Source organism: Dipteris shenzhenensis, chromosome 8 (assembly GCF_047967505.1).
Source record: "Dipteris shenzhenensis isolate YYH24624 ecotype China chromosome 8, Dip_SZ_1.0, whole genome shotgun sequence".
In the NCBI taxonomy this organism is placed as follows: Eukaryota; Viridiplantae; Streptophyta; class Polypodiopsida; order Gleicheniales; family Dipteridaceae; genus Dipteris; species Dipteris shenzhenensis.
Genome location: NC_141603.1, coordinates 11,533,742 through 11,554,593, shown reverse-complemented (window position 1 = coordinate 11,554,593; position 20,852 = coordinate 11,533,742). Strand labels below are relative to the sequence as shown.

Below are 20,852 nucleotides of genomic sequence, written 5' to 3'. Positions count from 1 at the left end.
CGAAGAAATCTGAAGCTAGTAAGGCTACTGGGGGTATGTGTTGAAGCTAATCACAACATTTTTGATTGCTACGCTCATACAGGATGTTCTAAGTTGTGCCTTTGAATGTATGGACAATGGTTAATTGCTTTAATGACTTATTGCATGTGCAAACAGAATTGGATGATCTCCGAGATAAGCTGCAATGGTTACCTTTAAAAATGAAGCAAAAGAGAGATAAGGTGCCTCAAACAGAAGAGAGAGAAACTCTTGTTTTCTTTGTAGAGGGAAGAGAGGAGGATGGATCTTTGCAAGAGTTGCAAGCCTTCGGTATGGGGCTCTCCACGGCATTGACGCTATGATTCAAAAAATGGAACCCGACACGAATGAACATGACATACTTAAAGAAACTGTCTGTTTGGATCAAATCACTAAGGTAAAAATTAGAGACATTCAATTAGGCATTGAGCAGCACAATGCTATTTTCAGCCTCGTAGCATTTGAATATGCATCTAAAGTGATGGTTTATCCCTTGTTTATTGTAATTGTTAGTGACGAACTGTCTAAAACAGCTGCAAATGATGTATTGCAATTTACAGCATGAAACTATCTCATCTAAAGTGATGGAGTATAGACCTTCGTAGAGCTACATTAAACTAGGAGCTTGTTGGCTAGAGGGCAACATGGAGATGGTTGGAGATGATAGTGTGGAGATGGATGGAGAGGACAACAATGAGGTCTTTTTTGCTAGTTTTTGTTCTTGTGAATAACTATGTCATTGAATTCATATAAATATGTGGCCCCGAACGTATCCTCCAAGTTTTTGTTTCGAATCCAACGATCCACCTACTAATTTATGCCTAAAGTATTGATAAAAGCTAGGGCTAGGTTTTGCAAGCCCTCTACCAAATTTGAATTTTACGACCCTCATATACTTTGCTCATTTTCTATTTGTGAGCGCAGGTTAATATGGGAGTCGTTAGGATTTACGACCAATATAGAGGAACCGGGAACCGGTACTTGGATAATGAGCTAAATGCAGTTAGCATCCATCTACTGTCATCAACAAAAGAGTCATGCTAATTTTACCGGCATTCGACTATGATTATGACTATTAACATTCAGGTAATATGCCAGTATCTTATCCATTCGCGAGACTTATTCTCGACATTTATATTCTCGGCACTTATATTCGTAGTGCATGGGAAAGGGCACGTTCCCTCGGATTATAACTCTTTGGGGAAGGAAGCACGTTGCCTCCCCGCCCACACTATGTGTGGTTATAATAATTATATATTCTATATTATATATTATCATACAAATATTCTCAACAGCTCGTCCATTCAAAATTGCTTGTTTGCAATCAGAAGTCTTATAACATTCCTCTCTTTTGATGCATGTTCTCGATGCGAGGGAGCAACAAAAGCCAAGCATATGATTGTAGTCCATGTGACATTTATGAACTCTTGTGAGCGTCAAGTTATTCAACCAAGGAGAGTCTCTATTGCATCCAAGAGCTATCCTACTCAAGTCAATAATATATCACCACCCCTAACAAGTGCAAGTGGAGGTCGTAAAGGACCCATGTTGACGTTTTAACTTTGGTGCGTACCGCAACCTAGTTAGCAATACGGCAAACCGAGGGTTTGACATTTTAACTTAGGTGCGTACCCCAACCTAGTTAGCACTACGGCAAACCGGGCCAATAAAAAGTTCTCACCGTTTGTGAATCTTTTTTTTTGCGTATTAAGGGCAATCTCTTCCCTGAATTCTCGCTCTCTTTTTCAGCCAGATTGCTTCCCCCTCCAGGTTTGCCGCCCTCCCCTTCTTGTTTTTTCGTTTTTCCCATCTTTCTTCTTGCCCTTTTGCAGCTTCATTGCCAATGCCGCCTCTAAAACTCCCGTTTCCTCATCGCTTTTCCCTTATTCTCTAACACGCTCAGTCTCGTTTTGCCGAGATCCGTCCTTATTGCGTTTGCCAGACTTCCGTTGCAAAAATGGAGACTGGCGATGGCTTGGATTGGGTGCTGGTAGACTCGAATCTGGGCGACGCCCAGGAAAGTCAGAGTGTCCCGAGTGAGCTCCTAGGCACGGCTTCGACTATGATCGAGGGCCAAAGAGAACACGGGTAGAACATAATTTGGCATGTGCCTGTACATTGTTGTAAGTGCACATGAAACGAGCCTGTTGTATTTACAAACAATTCTGATTTCTTGCAGCTGCGCGCATTATCGGAGGAGATGTAGAATTCGAGCACCTTGCTGCGATGAGATATTTGACTGTCGCCATTGCCATAACGAGGCCAAGGTGGTAATCATACAAATTCAGAATGATGGCTTTGTACATGCATCCGTTTTTATTTCTGATGCATCTCTAATTACCGTGTTTAGGCTAGAGAAAGCGATTCTTCAGAGCGTCATGAGATTCCTCGGCACAAAGTTGAGAAGGTAAGCTTGATGGCTTTTCTTTGAACTTGATCGTGTCAAAACGATCACTGCGGGGAGTTTCTTATTTCAAAAATAAAATACGCTTCTCTCATAAGGTACCACCATGAAACCATCTGATGACGTGGTGTTCGAACCAGGTCATTTGTTCCCTTTGTGGCACCGAACAGAGTGTAAGTGACTATCGATTTGGTGCTTCTTTTGTCCTACCGTTGTCGTTCCAACGCTGCTCCATGTCTATTTTGATTTCACGAATTAGTTTATTGTTTGCATTTCTATTGCAGGTGCAGCAAAATTGTGTAAACTGTGGAGTTTGCATGGGCGAATACTTCTGTGCAAAGTGCAAATTTTTTGATGATGATGTAGATATTGACTTTCACTCTCCCTACCTTGTTCTCACTACACGAACTTTGATTGTAGCTTTCCGTGCATCTTAGCTCACTTAACATAGTTTGATGTAATGGAGCCCCGGCATCCTTAATCATCATGTTTGAAGACAGATGAATTGCTTTCATTTATTTTTAAAGATATCTGAACGTTGGGGCAAGTTGTAGGCTTTTACTATGTGATGTTTTCAAGTCTTTTGTGGGACTGTCCTTGCAGATTTCAAAGAAGCAGTTTCATTGCGATGCATGTGGCATATGCAGGCAAGACTTTAATCTAGCTGAAATCTCATGCTTGGAATGTTTACTTAATGTTTGGTAATTTCTACCCCTAAGCATTTGGATGTGTGAAGTTACGTCCAATATTAAGAGCCTTTATTTATTTTATCAATTATTCTCTTGTTGGTTTTGTATCCAGGGTTGGTGGCCGAGACACATTTTTTCACTGCGAGCGATGTGGTACTTTGCTTCTACCTACACTACACTGTATGGCTTTGTGTGGATACAAACGTCAAACTTTTAGGTTCTAGTTTAGTTATCATTTTACTCTATCTGGGATGTGCCAACATAATTCAAGTAGCTTGTATGTTCAAGTTGTTGATCTGCTAATTTCTTGGCAAGCCATTAGTGATGTTTGCTAATATTCTTGTCGAAGTGTACTTGAGAATATAATGATAGAGTTCATGATAAAACTTTGAGAGAAGCATTGGACATACCTACAATTGTGGTTTGCCCATCATTTTATATGGTGATATTGAATGGAGCATCTCTGTGATGGTATGACCCTTGATGTCTAGGAACGGGAGAGGCAGACCATGGTACTGATGTCATTTTTTAATGGATTGGATATATCATGAATTGTGTCCTCAATCCAATTCATGATTGTCTCCTCACTCTACTTTTGGTCCTCACCACTAGTGGGTAGTGACGATTGTTCAAATATTGAACAAATATTTTGACAACAATTTCTTCTCATTTTCCTATAGCATGGTGTACATGCCGACAAGAGACGTGGTTGTGTCCAAGTGTGCATGATACCGAGAACAATGAATGAAATGAGAAGAACATGTCCCTAGCTTTGTTTAACTAAGTTTTGTTTCCCTAGTTTCGTTGTCTTGTTTACACATAGCATATACCAAGCTGACATAGTCTAGTACATAAGCCCTTATGTAATTGTTCAACATCTTCTTTGCCTTGTATCCAATAACATTACTTGATCAAATCAAGAATCTGGGGTGAGAGTGGATACCCTACTCATGAAGAAAATGCGATGGAATTTGGAAGATTGACAATGGAACGGTGATGGATAATAATTTTTGATCTATTGTCTTGACCTTTAATACTGTTGAATTCAATGTATGGACTTTGGAGTTCGAACTTTGAAAGTCCATATTTTATAGACAATATTTTGTCACTTTTATGCATGGTCTGAGGGAATATAATGGAAATGTTGCACGTTTTACATCCTTTCAGCATACCGTATTGTCTAGGGCATCTTTATGCCCAACGAGGTTTTTAACTTTTTGCGTGACTATGCTGTTATCTTAGAGGGATTACCTGAAATCATGACATTTGTTGAACTACATCAATATTAGAAAACAGCCATCAGGTATGTTTATTCTCATCCCTATGCTTCTTGGGACAATGGACAAATTGTGTGTGCAGTTATACGAGACAGACGGAGGGAGATTCTTGGTACTATTGACATTGAGGTCATTGGAGATGCGTTTTAGGTTGCCTTAAGGTTTGGGTTAGTTTCTATATGTTTCACCTTTGGAGAATAAAAGGTTGTTATGCCAAGAATTGTCAGAGGGAAGCATTTTAGAACAGCAAGCACATACTATGGCTCAAGAGCGGGAGGGCATAGCCAAGTATTGATGGAGATTTTGTGTGGATAATGATTACAGAGAGACATTAGTCTATTGGGCCGTGTATGTAACGAAGGGAAGATTATGATCGGTTAGTGGTTAAGCACTCAGCGGACAGTTAAAGAGCCAAGGACTTTATAGGTCAAATCATAAGTCCAAAAGAGGGTGTTTGGAATAGGTAGTGCCCCAAAACAGCCAGTGATTGAGCATGGGAAGGATAGACCTGCTTCTAAACATCCTCACGTTATTAGGCGTGATGAGGTACCATCATCATTCACCAAGGGCAAGACACCCTATGAGGTGATACATTTGTATCTAGAAGCTAGAATCGGTCACATGGTTTGGTAACATGACCCGGAGCCGACATTTCAAGAACCAGGGATTCATTTATCCAAATATCGATAGTTTTAAAACTGGGTCTTGAAAGCACTTTGAACCAAGATCTCGGAGCTTGTTCCTGCAACCCTTGAACTTGGCTCCATATAACCATATATCAAAACCCTAAAAACGGATTCTAAAACTAATCCCACCATTCCTCTCGTCGGGCCACTTGCCCCTTGAACCAGGCTACCACGAAAAAGTGACACCTGTTACCATGGTAGGGTGACTAATCATCTTGTGGGATGATAGTTATTCATACAGTAATCTGAGTGAGGATCCTTTGAATTGTAGTTGGTGATTACGACATGTAAGACTTGGCGCACAAAGGCTCATAAATACGAGAATCAGTACATATGTAAAAAGAAGTAAATATAATAAGATGAAATATATTACCAAGAAACCCAATATAAGTAACACTGATTTACATTCCCTCTATTGCGTAAGGCCAAGTGCCACTAGGGGTCAACTAATGAGCTGTAATGCCTTCTCATTTAAGTGAATCAATTGACAATAATTCTTCAAAAATACGTTATCTGCCGCCTTTGCATTAAAGGTAGGATAGTGCTTTCCATTATTACGTGTGCCACAAACATCCTTGTACAATAAAATCTATTCAAGAATAATAAACTCATAAGATTCCAATGTTGGTGTGGACTACCATGAAAATTTGGGAGCCATGAAAGATCTCTTCAAAGATGATCGAGGCTTTCTGCTGTATTAGCGGACATGCAAATTTCACCTTGTCAAGTTTTCGTCCAAGTTGCGGCCTACTAGTATTGTGATAATTCTTTCTATCTTAAATGGTGCGTTGCCCTATCAGCTAGATTTAGATTTAGATGCTCGTTGGGGAGAGACTAAAATGAAAATGTTTAGACTTCACAAGCAGTTGTAGCTTGAATGAAGAGATTTTGGACTACCTTTTGATTAGCCTTCTCCTTTAGTGCTAGCCTTCATCATGGCTGAGTCTGCCCTTCACCTCCGGAGTGCCGACAGAAACTCAGTACGAAGACTTTGTATAAATTGATGCTCAAGTATGTGTGGGTGTGTGGATTTGTATGTGTGAGAGCATATTTTTATACTATGGTCTACACCCATTGTTGGGCGCTGATGACGTCAGTGGGGATGTCATAGTAGCTAGTCCTTGCTATGCATGATGGAGTTTATGGTTTTCAACCTTGTGAGTGACTATCATGAGATTGAAACTGCACTATGTTGTGTTTTTAGAGGATGAGTTCGAGAATGTTGCTGGATTCATCTAGGTATATGATCGAGGCTTTCAAGAATGAGTAATGGGAAAGGAATGATATAGCTCACTAGATACAGAGATCACGGGGACCACGCCCCTGGCCACAACGAGAGACAACTTGACAGATGCAGGTATGAGATATGCTGGTATCCCATCAGAGAGCTGCCATGGCACTTGGTTGTGTATTTTGAGTACTAGTTTTGAGTTTTGAGTTATTAAGCTTCTTAGCATAGCACTCAGCAAGGGCCCTAGGGAGCCCTTTGCTTCAGCCTACAGTGGCTTGTATGAGTTACTCTTTTGATTGTACTTTTTTTCAGGCTCGTGAGGCCTCTCAAAAATGTAAATACATCTCTCTCTCTCTCTCTCACACACACACACACTTTTTTTTAAATAGTGAAATCTTTATATTTCTGTGTGGGAAACCTCAAAAGAGGTAAAAACCCACCAATTAGTACAAGGAAAAAGTTTTTACAAGTAAAACCTCAAAGCAAAAGTCATGAGGTAGCCAAGTAAAAAGTGACATATCAAGCTGGAGGAGGATCAAACACAACATCCTCTAGCTTCAAATTGTTGCTGTGTAAAAACTGATGTAGTGATGAAACCACACCATCAATAAAAACAAGCTGTTTTTTGCCCTTGTGATTCTTCTTGATATAGGCTGGTACTCGAAATTTTTGAATCAAAGGGTCAAAAACCTGTTGTAACATGGGATGAAAAGATTCCAGGCAAAAAGGTACTTCTGCATCTCGGACAGAAGAAGACTCTGGCACAGGCATCAAAGGCAGAGAAGCTAAATCAACATCTGTATCTTCCGATGAAAAAGCTGCATTTGATAAAGCAGGGTTTAGCATTTGAGTTTCATTCTGAGGATCAATCTGAGTAAGAGCACGGGCAGCGAGCATGCATATCATCCTGTAAAATGCCCTCTGCAAGTGGTACATCCATATCCCGAGTAGAAGGAAACTGATGGTGCTCAACAAGGGTGCAATCCTGAGCTTCTTTGAAACAAACCTAAGCTAATTCTCTTATCTTGATTTTTCTATCACGGGTGATGGCATCTCGTTTTTCCTCCCAGCCTTGCTTTCATGGATCGCAATTTCAACAGATACGTAATTTCTTTGTTTCATGCATATCCACAAAACCCACAACTCCCTAGATGGTTCCCTCTGCCACATGTCATCATTTTAGCCCTTTTCACTTGGTGCACCATTTACCTCTCTCTTGGGGCACATTTAAACCATTTGCCCCTTGGCATTATTGCACATTTAGGTGCACCTAGGCCTTAGCACTCAGATTCACCTAGTCAATGCCATTTCACCCTCACCTAGGACCTTGGCAGTTACTTTTCTTGACCATTTTATTCACGCACATTAAATATTACAGAAGTCGGTCATCTAAGAGAAAATGCCCCCCGATCTTTCCGAGGTCATGCTATCTCGCATAACATTCCTTCCCTCTTCAAGCATCAGCGTCCTCGATGATTTAATTTGGGAACTCTCTCCGTAACTGATATACGGATTCCCAGGTAGCTTCCGATAGAGGCTGACCATGCCATGCAACCAACACCGTGGGTATCTTCCGATTTCGTATTTGCATTGTTCCTTGGTCCAAGATTCTTGTTGGTTTGCGTCTTGCATTATCCTCTATCTCCTGAAACAAAACCACACCTTCGATTAGTGAGTCACCAATATGCAAAAATTTCTTTAAACGAGAAACATGAAACACTGGGTGCATCTTACACCCCGGTGGTAATTCTAATTTATAGGCTACCTTGCCTATTCTTTTTAGAATTAACCACGGCCCACAGTATCGAGGTGATAACTTAGCACACTCTCCTGAAGTCAACGACTTCGAGTGCGAAGGAACTCTGAGAAAAACTTTTTCTCCTTCCTTAAATACTCTTGTAGACCGGTTTTCATCCGCATACACCTTGGCTTTATCCATAGCCTGGCGGATATTAGCTCTCGCAAGTGCTAGCATCTCCTGCATCTGAACCACAAAGTTCGCGGCACTAGGCACTTTCTGAGGTACTCCAACTATAGTTGGATTTGTTGGTCTATAACCATAGTTCAGCTCAAACAGACTGAACCCTGTAGAGGATTGTTTTCTATCATTGTAGGCAAACTCCAACAATGGCAACCACTTGTCCCACGTATGTTGCCTCAATGACACATATGCCCTCAGCATATCCTCTAAAGTCTGGTTGACTCTCTCCGTCTGACCATTCGTCTCAGGATGATCCCCACTACTCATTCCCAACTCAGTCCTTAGTGTCTCAAATACCGCTGTCCAAAAATGACCGGTAAATCTGACATCTCTGTTTGACACTATGGATCTCGGCAATCCATGCAGACGAAATATATGTCTAATAAACAAATCCGCCACTTGCGGGGCACTAACAGACTCTCTAGTCGGAATGAAGTGAGCCATCTTGGTTAGACGATCAACCACCACAAGGATAGAATCATACCCTCCCTGTGTCGTAGGCAGCCCCACAATAAAGTCCATGGAAATGCTCTCCCACTTACTTAGTGGTATCTCCAAGGGCTGTAAAAGTCCGGGTGGCTTCACCCGCTCGGCCTTACTTACTTGACACGAGAAACACCGTGTCACACATTCATGAATATGCTTTTTCATCTTTGGCCAAAAGAAATCTCGCTTCACGAGATCATATGTCTTCTCGACCCCTGGATGTCCTGCACACGGGCTATCATGGCACTGTCGAATGACTCTCTGCTTGAGATCATTCTGACTAGGTACTACAACCTTGCTATTTTTTTCTAGCATACCATCCCTTATGGTATATCTTGCATAAGTTTGGCCTTTTCTGAATGTCAGGTCATCCTTTTCATTTTCCCCGGGTTTTAACACATGAGCCTTAGGCCATAAGCTCTGGACAAACTCGTCCACCTTTTGAGTTTCTTTAATCTCGGTCATTAGAGCACTCTCTAATACCGTGAAACTCAGGTTGTGCATAATGCGAGACAATGCATCAGCCACCTTATTATCTTTTCCTCTTCGGTACCGAATCGTTAAATTAAACTCCTGCATGAGCTCTGCCTACCTAGCTTGGCGGCCCCTCAAGTCAGGCTGTTTACTAAAATGTTTCAGAGTATCATGATCCACATCCACATAAAACTCTGAACCATACAAATAATGCCTCCATGTTTTCAAAGCATGGATAACTGCATACAATCCTAATTCATGAGTTGGCCAGTTCCTTTGAGAGGGAGAAAGCTTCTTGCTTTCAAAGGCTACTGGCCTTCCCTCTTGAAGGAGAACTGCTCCTACCGCAATGCCACTTGCATCGGTTTCTAGGAACAACGGTTTCTGGGGATCAACTATTTTTAACACCGGTCCTGAGACCACAGCTTGTTTTATGGTGTTAAAACTTTCTTGTTGATTCTGTTCCCAAATAAAAGGTACTTTATCTGAGGTCAGATCAGTCAATGGCGACACTATTTCGAAATATCCTTTGATATGCCTTCTATAAAACTGGACAAATCCCAAGAATGATCGCAAACGCGGTCAGACTCTGAGGGATTGGCCAAGTCAGTATCGCAGCCACTTTCTTCAGATCCATTTCTACCCCATGTGGAGTAATTATGAATCCTAAATATTCAAGCCTAACCATACACAGTATAGTTTTCTTTTTATTTACATAAGGACTGGCTTTCCTCAAAGTACTAAATACTATTTTCAAGTGTTCACGATGCTCAGTAATACTTTTACTGAACACTAGAATATCGTCAATAAAATGTACTACAAACTTTTCGATATACGGACGTAGTAAATCGTTCATAAGCATGACGAATGTCGCTGGAGCATTGGTAAGTCCGAAGGGCATTACCAAAAACTCATAATGACCAAACCTACTTCTGAAAGCGGTTTTATGCACATCTTCGGCTCTAATCCGGATCTGATGGTAGCCACACTTAAGATCTATCTTGCTGAAAATCACGGCTCCATGTAATGCATCTAGCAAATCATGAATTCGAGCCATCGGATACCTGTGCTTAACAGTGATATTATTCAATGCTCTGTAATCTATACAGAGGCGAAACGTATCATCCTTTTTCTTCTTTAATATCACTGGTGAAGCAAAAGGTGAGAAACTTGGTTGAATCTGCCCCAACTTGAGGTATTCTTCCAGTTGTCTACGTACCTCCGCCTCTTCAGTAAAACTCATTCTATAGGGAGGTCTATTTATAGGTTCTGCCCCCGGGATCAGTTCAATCTTATGCTGAACTTTCTGCTCTAGAGGTAACCCATAAGGTAGTTCATCCCTAAAACATTCAGAGAACTTCTTTGATATTTCTTTAGCCAACTTGGCCATCTTCCCATCTTGGGTAGCCTCAGTGCTAGTCGATGCATCATCAATCGACTCTACCGATGCTATACACAGACACAGAAACTCTTTCGGAGTCCTCCAAATTTCCATGGCTGAAATCAGTGGTCCTCGAGGTAAATCCTTTTCACCTCGCAAAACATATTCTACCCCGTTCATCTTGAACTGGTAAATATGCCTTTTCCAATCAATGGCTGGATTTTTCCAAAAATGCCAAGCCATGCCTAGGGCTATATCTGCGTGAGCAAGTCTGGTCAGTTCAAAGTCTAGCTTCTCAACATAGTCCTGAATTCGAAGTTCCAACTGGGTAACCCTTTGGTTCCATACTTCAGTTGAACTTCGGTCCGCCATCCAGACCGTATAAGCATAGTCAGACGGACTAGTTTTCAACTTGAGCCTCTTAGTAAGCTTTGAGTTGATTACATTGTGTGTTGACGCTGAGTCAAACAACACAATCACATCATGACTGGCTACTTGCCCTTTCATTTTAATCATTTTGGGCTCATCGAAAATCGTATACCCCGTTGCTGCGGGCTTTAAAAGGATGTTATCAGGTGCACCGCTTACTAACTTAGTAACAGACACACTTAAGAACACAGGTACTAACCTCTGAGAAGGTCCCGCCAATTGCATCTGCATATGTTCCGCATTGGGACTCTCCTGCATTTCCGCGTCGCATTCAGATATTATCATATTGGCCGTGTGACGGTCTTTATTCAGTGGACAATCTTTCCACTGATGTCGCTGAAGGCAGCCGAAGCACAATCCTTCTTTTCTAGCTTTCTCTTTTTGTTCAGGGGTCAACGAGGACTTTGACCAAGCCCGGGCTGCCATTGGAGTTATTTTCCTTTTCACCCCAACGGTGGTACTTGTTTTTGCTGGTCCCTCAACCGGCTTCACCTGCTTGGTTTGGCCACTTGGCTGCGAGACACTGTCTTTGAAGTCCATTTCCTCTGAAATCCCCCTTTTCTTGGGTACTCATATTGAGTCCCTGCCTACACAAATCCACTAGATCTGCCTCTGGCATCCTCATAGTTCAGGGCTACTGCAATAGATTCATCTAATGTAGTCACATATTTAGCCCGAACTTCCATTTTAATCTTGTCGTTCAGTCCATAGATATAGTCTTTTAACTGAACCGACATAGGGAGAGGGTCTGTTATTTTCATGACACATTCCTTGAACTTATCAGTGTACTCTGCCACCGACAAATTCCTCTGACGAAGGTTTCTATAAGCATCCCAAGCTCGGGACTCTTCATCAGGTGGAAGAAAGTGTTTCTTAAATTCAGCTTTAAACCCTTCCCAGGTGGTAGGGGCAACTTGATCTTTCTGTTGCTTTATCCACCATCTATCCGCTGCCTCAATAAACAAGTGAGTGGCCTCACGGATTTTCTTTAGATCAGATCTGATTTCACAAATGGCGAAGGCTTCTTCCCACTTGTGTAACCAAACCTCGATCACATCAGAACTGCGCTCGGTCATCCGCCGACCAGCGTACTTCTCCGGTCTATAGTTAGCAATATTGGGCACCTTGACCCTCGCACGCTCTGATGAATGTATACTGGGCTCTGGCTCTGCTGGAGCTTTGCCCTTATCAATTCTAGATGGCCTAGCTGACAAGGCTTGCACCATCTCCCTGATCTCATTCTGACTAGCGTTCACTTGAAGCTGCTGGTTCATGATTTGCTGTAAAGCTTCTTCTAGTACCGAAATCCTACCGACCAGAGTAGGTGTTGTGTGTGATGTGACATTTGTTGTGTAGACCGTGCTCTAGACTCACTAGGATTCACCCTGGAATCTTGTCCTTCTGCCTCCATAGTTTCAAAAGGAAAAATAGTTTTTTTTTTTTCTAGATTTCCCTTTTGTTATGCAGGAAAAATAAACGACAGCCTCTGCTGTACAGAACGACTCGATTGCAAACTCGATTGCCTAGTGCGTACGTCGTCACTCCACCAGGGATCGTCCAGGCCTACGCAGCACGTCAGCCAACCTGCTCTCAGCCACCACGAAGGTTTCCCGCACACCGAATCCAACCGCCACGGAGTTCTTCGTCACAGGCAACGACCTTCCAGCGTCACGAGTAGCCGTATTCCTTCTTTCACGCCTGCTGTCCGTTCGTAGCTTTCGTCACAGCCTTGGATTATCTTCTGCCTCACCCTCGCTGTCCAAGTTCTGAATCACGGCCAGCTGCTTGTTGAATAGTGCTCCACCCTGCATCACCTTTGCGCTCCAAGCCTTTCTTCCGTCACCCAGATCGTCTCTCTTCCCTTACGCTCTCATACCAATTGAAACGAACCTAAGCTAATTCTCTTATCTCGATTTTTCTATCACGGGCGATGGCATCTCGTTTTTCCTCCTAGCCTTGCTTTCATGGATCGCAATTTCAACAGATACGTAATTTCTTTGTTTCATGCATATCCACAAAACCCACAACTCCCTAGATGGTTCCCTCTGCCACATGTCATCATTTTAGCCCTTTTCACTTGGTGCACCATTTACCCCTCTCTTGGGGCACATTTAAACCATTTGCCCCTTGGCATTATTGCACATTTAGGTGCACCTAGGCCTTAGCACTCAGAACCACCTAGTCAATGCCATTTCACCCTCACCTAGGACCTTGGCAGTTACTATTCTTGACCATTTTATTTACGCACATTAAATATTACAAAAGTCGGTCATCTAAGAGAAAATGCCCCCCGATCTTTCCGAGGTCATGCTATCTCGGCTAGAGCATAACATTCTTGAGCAAGAGGAAGATTTGCCTGTGATTTATCAACCTTCCTCCAGTAGTGCTTCGGAGCAGTAGAAGGCTTCGCCAAAGAAGCCGTAGCAGAAACCAGAGGAGAAGGGAGAGTAACCTTGACAGTTGAAGAAGGAGCAGGAGGAATGGGCCTGGATGTAGAAGGGCAATCACGTGCAAAATGACCAACCTGTCGGCACCGATAACATGCAGTGGGAAAAGATGCAAAATGGAGCCTGATGCGCATCGGATGGGCAAATCCCAAATCAAGATCCAGAGTAGATGGCACGGGCTGCGTCATATCCCACAAAATGCAAAGATGAACATCACGGGAGGCTTGCAAGAACTCCTGTCTCGGAACATGAAGAGGCCTCCCCAAAAAAGCTGCAAGAGTTGGAAGATGCTGAAGAAGAGGCACAGGCAACGCTTTGAGAGTAATCCAAACCGGACAGTGAGTCAGAAGGGTAGCAAAAGGATTGAAAAGTGGATCCTAGGGCATGACATAAGCGAAGAAACCAGCCCCAGGAACACCAGCATGACTGACAAGGCGCTCTACCACCTCAATCGAAGAGCAGTGGGCATAGTAAAATCCTTTGCCCAGAAAGACAAAGGAGAAATACAATCCAGACCCACTGCAACATCAGCCCAATGACGAAGCTGAGCTGAAGATAAAACCCTGCCCATAAAATAGAGGCAGACTCCAAATTGCTGAGCCTGTCGAAGACCAGAGAGACCAAAAGGGCAGAATCCAAGGAACGAACAAGCGGGAAACTTGAGGAAGGAACTTCTGTGACAGAGGTAGAGCACAATTGGCGAAGAAGATCCAGCTGGAGGGAAGAAGAAGGGCCATCGGAAACATCCAGCTTTGCTGATTTGATCAAAGGTGAGGCAGAAAAACCACCATGCTTCCGTCGAAGAAAAACACAAGTAGGAGGAGCAGAGGCAGAAGGAGGCGCTGAGGCAGAGAAAACAAAAGAAGCAGGTGTCGGAGCAGCAGGAAAGGAGGAGGAAGATGAGACTGGAGAAAAGCTACCGAGGGCTGCAACACAGATACGGAAGGAGGCTGCGTAGATGACCGTACAGGCTGTACGGTCGATCGTACAGCCTGTACGGATGGCCATACAACAGGCACGCAAGGCTGTACGGGGATGTGCAGGGAGCACGGGAGCTGTACGGGGGGGAGCAGGGTGCACGGAACTTGTACGGAAGGTCGTACAGCTGACGGCAGCTGTACGGAAGGCAAGGTAGGCAGCAGGGACATCAAGGGTGATTGTACGGACGGAAACGGGGAGGAAGACGAGGGTAGCAGGGCAGAGGAGGAGGTCTCCATCTCTCTCTCACACTCTCACACACCTCTCTCTCACACACACACACCTTTTTTTTTTTTTTTTTGAAACTAGTGACTATAAAATTAACGTAAAATCAATGTACATGACATTAGACTCCAAAAGAGAGCCTAATGGAAGGACTCAAAAGCAGTGAGAAAACACTTCAAGGCTAGTAGCATCCAAATCCCTCACAGCATAACTATCATATAAAGATTGCTTGAGGGACATTCTGAAGAAAGCACATGCCTGAGGGAACTGTTGTCCCATCCTAAAATGCCATCTCTGTGTCCAAATAGTCCATAGTACCGAAAAACGAGCCCAGTGAAAGAAAAGGAGGAATGGAGACATCTGAGATGAGAAGCATCCAAACATACACACACACACACACACACCCACCTACACCCCATCACACTCACACACACACACTCACTTTGACTCTTAGCTTTAATCCCTCACACCCATTTTTTTTTTTTCAAACTGTTCAATAGAGGGCAATAAAGTTCCTACAAGGCAACATTGAAGACAAAGTTGGTAATGATTAAGCTTTGTTTACGAGCTTATGGTTCTTTTTTGATTGCACAAATAATTAATGATGTAACATTTTGTTTACACCTTTTTGCATGCTGCCGTACATCTTGAATTAAGTAGATTTTTGGCGTATTGTGGTTTTCATGACATTTCCTGATTCATAATGTAAAAAGTCGTGTTGAGATAGATGCACTCATCTTCTATGTCAGGGCTTTCGGTCATCATAGAGACATATGAATGAATTAAGCATAGTTTCTATTGCGTTGCCCTATCAGCTAGTTTTAGTTGCTTGTCTGGGAGAGACTAAAATGAAATCATTTAGTCTTCACTAGCAGTTGTAGCTTGAATGAAGAGATTTTTGACTACCTTTTGATTAGGCTTCTCCTTTAGTGCTAGCCTTCGTCATGGCTGAGTCTGCCCTTCACCTCCAGAGTGCTGACAGAAACTTAGTACGAAGACTTTGTATAAATGGATGCTCAAGTATGTGTGGGTGTGTGGATTTGTATGTGTGAGAGCATATGTTTATACTATGGTCTTCACCCACTGTTTGGCGCTGATGACGTCAGTGGGGATGTCATAGTAGCTAGTCCTTGCTATGCATGATGGAGTTTATGGTTTTCAACCTTACTAGTGACTATCATGAGATTGAAACTGCACTATGTTGTGGTTTTCGAGGATGAGTTTGGACATGTTCTTGTACTCATCTAGGTATATATAGTTTCGATTGGGAAGGTCTGATGTGTCTTAGTCTTGTTTCGTTTCTCTTCTGAATCCCCTTCTCTTTCTTTCTCATCTTTGTTCTTTCATGCATTGTACAAAAGATGTAAATTGTAAGATTGGATATATTCCAGTCTTCTAAAGGTATGTTTTTAGAGAGATGTGGTGAAGTATGTCACAGAATGCCTGTCATGCCAATAAAACAAAGTGGATGTCAAAGTAGCTAGGCCCTACTATGCGTGATGGGAGTTTTATTGTTTTCAACCTTATGAGTGACTATCATGAGATGAAACTGCACTATGTTTTGTTTTTAGAGGATGAGTTTGGGCATGTTCCTGGATTCATCTAGATATATATACTAGTTGCGGCTGGTTTGTTGCAGCCATTTCCCATTCCAGAGGCCAATGATTCGTATTACCATGGGTTTATTACTGGCCTACCTTCTATTGACAAGGGATGGGACATCATTTATGTAGTGGACAGGCTTATCAAACAAGCCCACTTCATCCTTACAAGACATGATATTCCACATCTCAGTGACCATGGGTATCCTTGAGATTCTCAGTGGCAGAGATACAAGTTCATGGGTCATTCTTTGTAGGAATTATTTACAGCATTGGGTGCTGTACTCACTTCTAGTATGGCATACCATCCTAAGAGTGATGTTCTTGTTCAAACTGAGAGGTGAACAAATGGGTAGAGTTTATGAGACACTTTTTCCTTGACACTTATAGGTCTTGGGATATATGGCTTGGACGTGCTGAATCCTATTGTGATAGTACCAAGTATTTATTTTTTTTGATGGGCCCGTTCGAGGCAATGTATGGAGGGGAAATTGGGATGTTTTCCAAAATAGTAGACATGGTTTTGAAAACCAGAAATCAAGAGATGAGCTGGAAAGATGTTTGTCTTTCTGCAATTGGTCGAAAGAACATCAGGATGCTTAGGCCAAGCAAAAGAAGTATGCAAATGTGCGTAGGAGTTATTTGGAGTTTAAGGGACGTGCTTTGCGCACTTATTGCTCTACAAGAACATAGCCGCCTCCTTGCACGTGCCTCCTTGCGCGGTAACACAATAACCAAGATGGCCCAAATTTACTATAGCCCCTATAGAAGCTTCTAGAGAGTTTGGTGAGTAGCATATCACTTGGAGCTTCCATCCCTTCAAAAATTCATGATGTGTTTCTTGTCTCTCTCTCCACACTGATCGACACTCCTGCAGCCTGCTCATATCATCCGCATTGCCCACAACTTATTACCTCTATCCAAGAAAAATGCATTTAACAGCTTTATCATCCAACTTAGTGTGTCTCTGTGAAGGCACATGAGCATAAGCTAAGCATCCAAAAGTCTTCATGTGGGAAATGCGAGGCTTACGACCCGTCCAAGCCTCATAAGGTGTGATAGTCTGCAATGCCTTTGTAGGACATCTATTCAAGACGTAATTTGCACACATGACCGCATCCAACCACAACTTATTAGGCAAATGTTTACCTTTCAACATGCATCTGGCCATTTTCATCGTTGATCTAGTCTTCCGCTCAGCCACGGGATTCTGTTGAGGAGTATAAGGCACCGTGCGTCGATGATTAATGCCACGGGAAGCCAAAAAAACAGCAAACTCCTTCGACATATATTCACCCCCCCTGTCTGTATTAATGTGAGCAATATGCAGCCCACTCTCATTCTCAGCGAAGGCAATAAAGTGCTTGAAGCATGAAGAAACATCAGACTTGGATTTCAATGCGAAAATCCAAGTGTACTTGGTGAAATCATCAATAAAAGTAACAAAATAAGAGAACCCCCCAAGTATGAACCAGATAAAGCTTACGTGAAGCACCAACTCTCCCATCCTTGGTAAACGCAGCACGGTGCATCTTACCAAGTAAGCATGGTTCACAAACATGTCTGGTAGGCATATGCATTTTGGGAAGATCCACAACCATATCTTTCTTATATAACTTCACCAGGGCTCCAAAATTGAGGTGTCCAAACCTCAAATGAGTATCTGCCATGGTAGAATCAATAGCAAAGGCATGTGCATTGGCAAGTGTAGCATCATCATCTGAACATCTGTCATAAGCATCAAGTATGTAAAGACCGCTAGACAATGTGCCAGTTAAAACCAGGGTAGAGGCATGTGTAACATCATACACTGCACGCCTCACATCATAAAAAATAACTTGAAAGCCACATGTAGCAATGGCTGAAATAGAAATGAGGTTCTTACGAATGCCTGGAACATAAAGCACATGCTCTAGAGTGACAATACCACCAGAGATGGAAGTAAGAGCAACTTGCCCAATACCTTTCACGGTGTATGATGCATTATTGGCACATGTGACATTGCCCCCCTTAGATGTAAGCTCCAATGAGCTGAATAACTTCTTGCAGAAAGTTCAACTCCTTGCGGAGATAGGCAACCCTCGCCTCATTCCGCACTTGATACAAAGATGCAAGTTGATCCATGCTTGCTTAGCTGTCTTGCAAGACTGAATATGAGGGATAATAACCCGTTTCACTGAAAGAGCAATCAAGGCATGTGCTTTGGCATCACGCCCATCCGACTGAATTTGCTACTGTGAAGGAGGTAAAGCACCTGGAGCAGGAGTCCTGGCTCTAGCAGTAGAACCATCACCTGAAGACCCATCACTTGAAGAAGCAGAGGCTGCAGGTGTAGCAACAGTAATAGTGCGTGTAGGCCTGGCCTCAAAACCTGAAACAATATGCCATAGGTTCTTCGCAACCAAAACATGTCCCATTATGTATGACCGCATGGGGTAATTGGTGCCATCAAGTTTGTCATCGGCCCCAATCAGCCCAAACAAAGCATTTTTGCTACCACACATGGTGCTGAAATACAAGGCAAATGCACCAATTGGAAAAGCAAATGAGAGAAAGGCAACCTCTCAGAATCAAGTGCCAAAAAACTGCCCAAGCTTCAAATCTTATGTCTGCAAAAGACTCTGCTGTCCCAAGGTGTACCTGTTGCAAGAAAAATCCCCAAAGGCAACACGAGGCCTTTCCAAAACGCAAATGAAGTAGAAATTGGAAAAAGCCAATGCAACAACGGCTTACCCAATGATGAACAGCAGTGACAGGCTCTGAAAGCGAGCAAATGAGGGCTGGAAATGAGAATTACAGCAAAAGAAGTGCTCCCACGAGGAGGAGAGCACGTAGAAATGGAGAGAAGCTCGCAGCCCGAGGCAAAGGGATGCCAAATGAGGAGGGAAGGGCTCAAAGAGAAGTCTCCGGATCAATTTAGTAGCTCCAAATGGCTCCAAACGTCGGCATGCAGCTCGAGGCAGCTCCGAAATATTGGCTCGAAGCTCGAAGCAGCTCCAAAATGCTGGCACGCAGCTTGAGGCAGCTTCGAAATGCTGGCGCGCAGCTCAAGACAGCTCCGAAATGCTGGAAAATTTGAGAAATGACTAGCGTGCACCTCGAGGCAGCCTGTACTGCAGTGAATGTACTGAAATTCTGACAATCTGGACAGAAGTACGGAATTTTTTGAAGATGTATGGATTTTCGTATAATTTCTGACACATGTACGGATTTTTTTTTGGGGGACAGGTTTGGAATTCCATACAGATGCTGTAAATGCTTGTGTGTGGTTGTTTTTTGCTGCAATAGGCTGGAAAATGCACCGAAAAACAGTTCCCTTTGCGAGAGTTGCTCTAAATTGCGGTCTTCTCGCGACAAAATGAGGTTTTTCGCAACAGAAGTGCTTGGAAAGGTCTCAAACACTTGTGGGAGTGTGAAAACCAGCAAGACCAGCAAGAATGAGAGCTCCAGAGGCTGCCAAACAGGTTGGGAAAGCTGTCAATAGCTGAGGGAATGGATTTTCGATCTACTCTGATACCACTGTTGGGTGTTGGAAGCAATGGAAGCTAAAAAATGGAAGCACAATGGAGAAAAACGAGATGTTGTAATAGATTGTTGCAAAACTGAAGTGTGGAGGCTCAAGGGAGAGCCAACGTAACAAAACCCTAGGGCTAACTGCCCTAACTGGACTAAGTGTCCTAATTGACCTAGATGGTACATAAACTAATTGTACCAATAGTTCTAACTGACTATAACTAGGCTTACAAGACTCATACCAAGGTATAAGTGGCATCTATAGATAGCCCACGAGATAGCCTACACCTTTTTCCTTCTCCTCTTTCTCACTCTCCCTACCTTCCTTTCGTGACTTTAGATCACTCTTCCTTTCAGTATGATATGCAGCGGTCTGCTCATTTACTGTTCAGTTCAGACCGGGTTTTGCATACTGAATTGCCTCATCTATACAGTTATGGTCTATGCTCAGGAGTTAATATATTGGTTTAATGATTAATCTTGGTTTGTTACTGGTTTCAGCCACATAGATAGTTTTGCTAAAGGTTGGGGCAAACGGTTTTAATTTGCTTTAATTTTGTTACTCAGCTTCATAGGGTGCTTGGATACCTTTCACTCAATTTCACTGTCATTTGTTGTTTTTGATTTATTTATGTGCAGTTTTCTATGTGTAGACAATGGGAACATAGCTACATTGTGTAATTGGCACTTGTTTTGGGAGTAATTGTCGTTCATATTGTCTCAACCTTAGGTTTTAGATGGGGAGGCAGAAAGGGCACAAGCACCCATCGAGGGATAGTTTATCAACGGATAGTAGAATAATTTTCTACTCAGAGGATCAAGGACAGATCTGATGCGTTTGTGGGGGATCATAGTCCTCATGAAGCAGGTATAGGACCAAGCTCCATGGGATTTCGGGGTGTGATCACATGGAAATGAGTGTGGTACTCATTTCAATCGTGTGTTCTTTTGTGGATAGTTTCTTCTCCTTGGGTCTCTGTTCATTCATTACACCCTTCACCATAGCAGCCACAGGGCTTATAGAGATCCGAC

The 20,852-nt window shown here is 42.8% G+C and overlaps 1 protein-coding gene across 1 annotated transcript in view; it reads left to right on the top strand.

Annotated features, from left to right (window-relative positions):
• Positions 1-1,692: 1,692 nt before the first annotated feature.
• The window catches only part of LOC147899105 (E3 ubiquitin-protein ligase RZFP34-like), a 34,339-nt gene continuing 15,179 nt past the window's right edge, over positions 1,693-20,852 (top strand). Inside the window, exons 1-8 of the mRNA XM_087377633.1 lie at positions 1,693-1,788; positions 1,961-2,106; positions 2,198-2,285; positions 2,369-2,425; positions 2,563-2,595; positions 2,707-2,784; positions 3,026-3,069; positions 3,224-3,264. Coding sequence (XP_087233759.1) covers positions 1,976-2,106; positions 2,198-2,285; positions 2,369-2,425; positions 2,563-2,595; positions 2,707-2,784; positions 3,026-3,069; positions 3,224-3,264 — 472 coding nt within the window. The 5' untranslated portion in view covers positions 1,693-1,788; positions 1,961-1,975. The remainder of the gene's footprint in view (positions 1,789-1,960; positions 2,107-2,197; positions 2,286-2,368; positions 2,426-2,562; positions 2,596-2,706; positions 2,785-3,025; positions 3,070-3,223; positions 3,265-20,852) is intronic.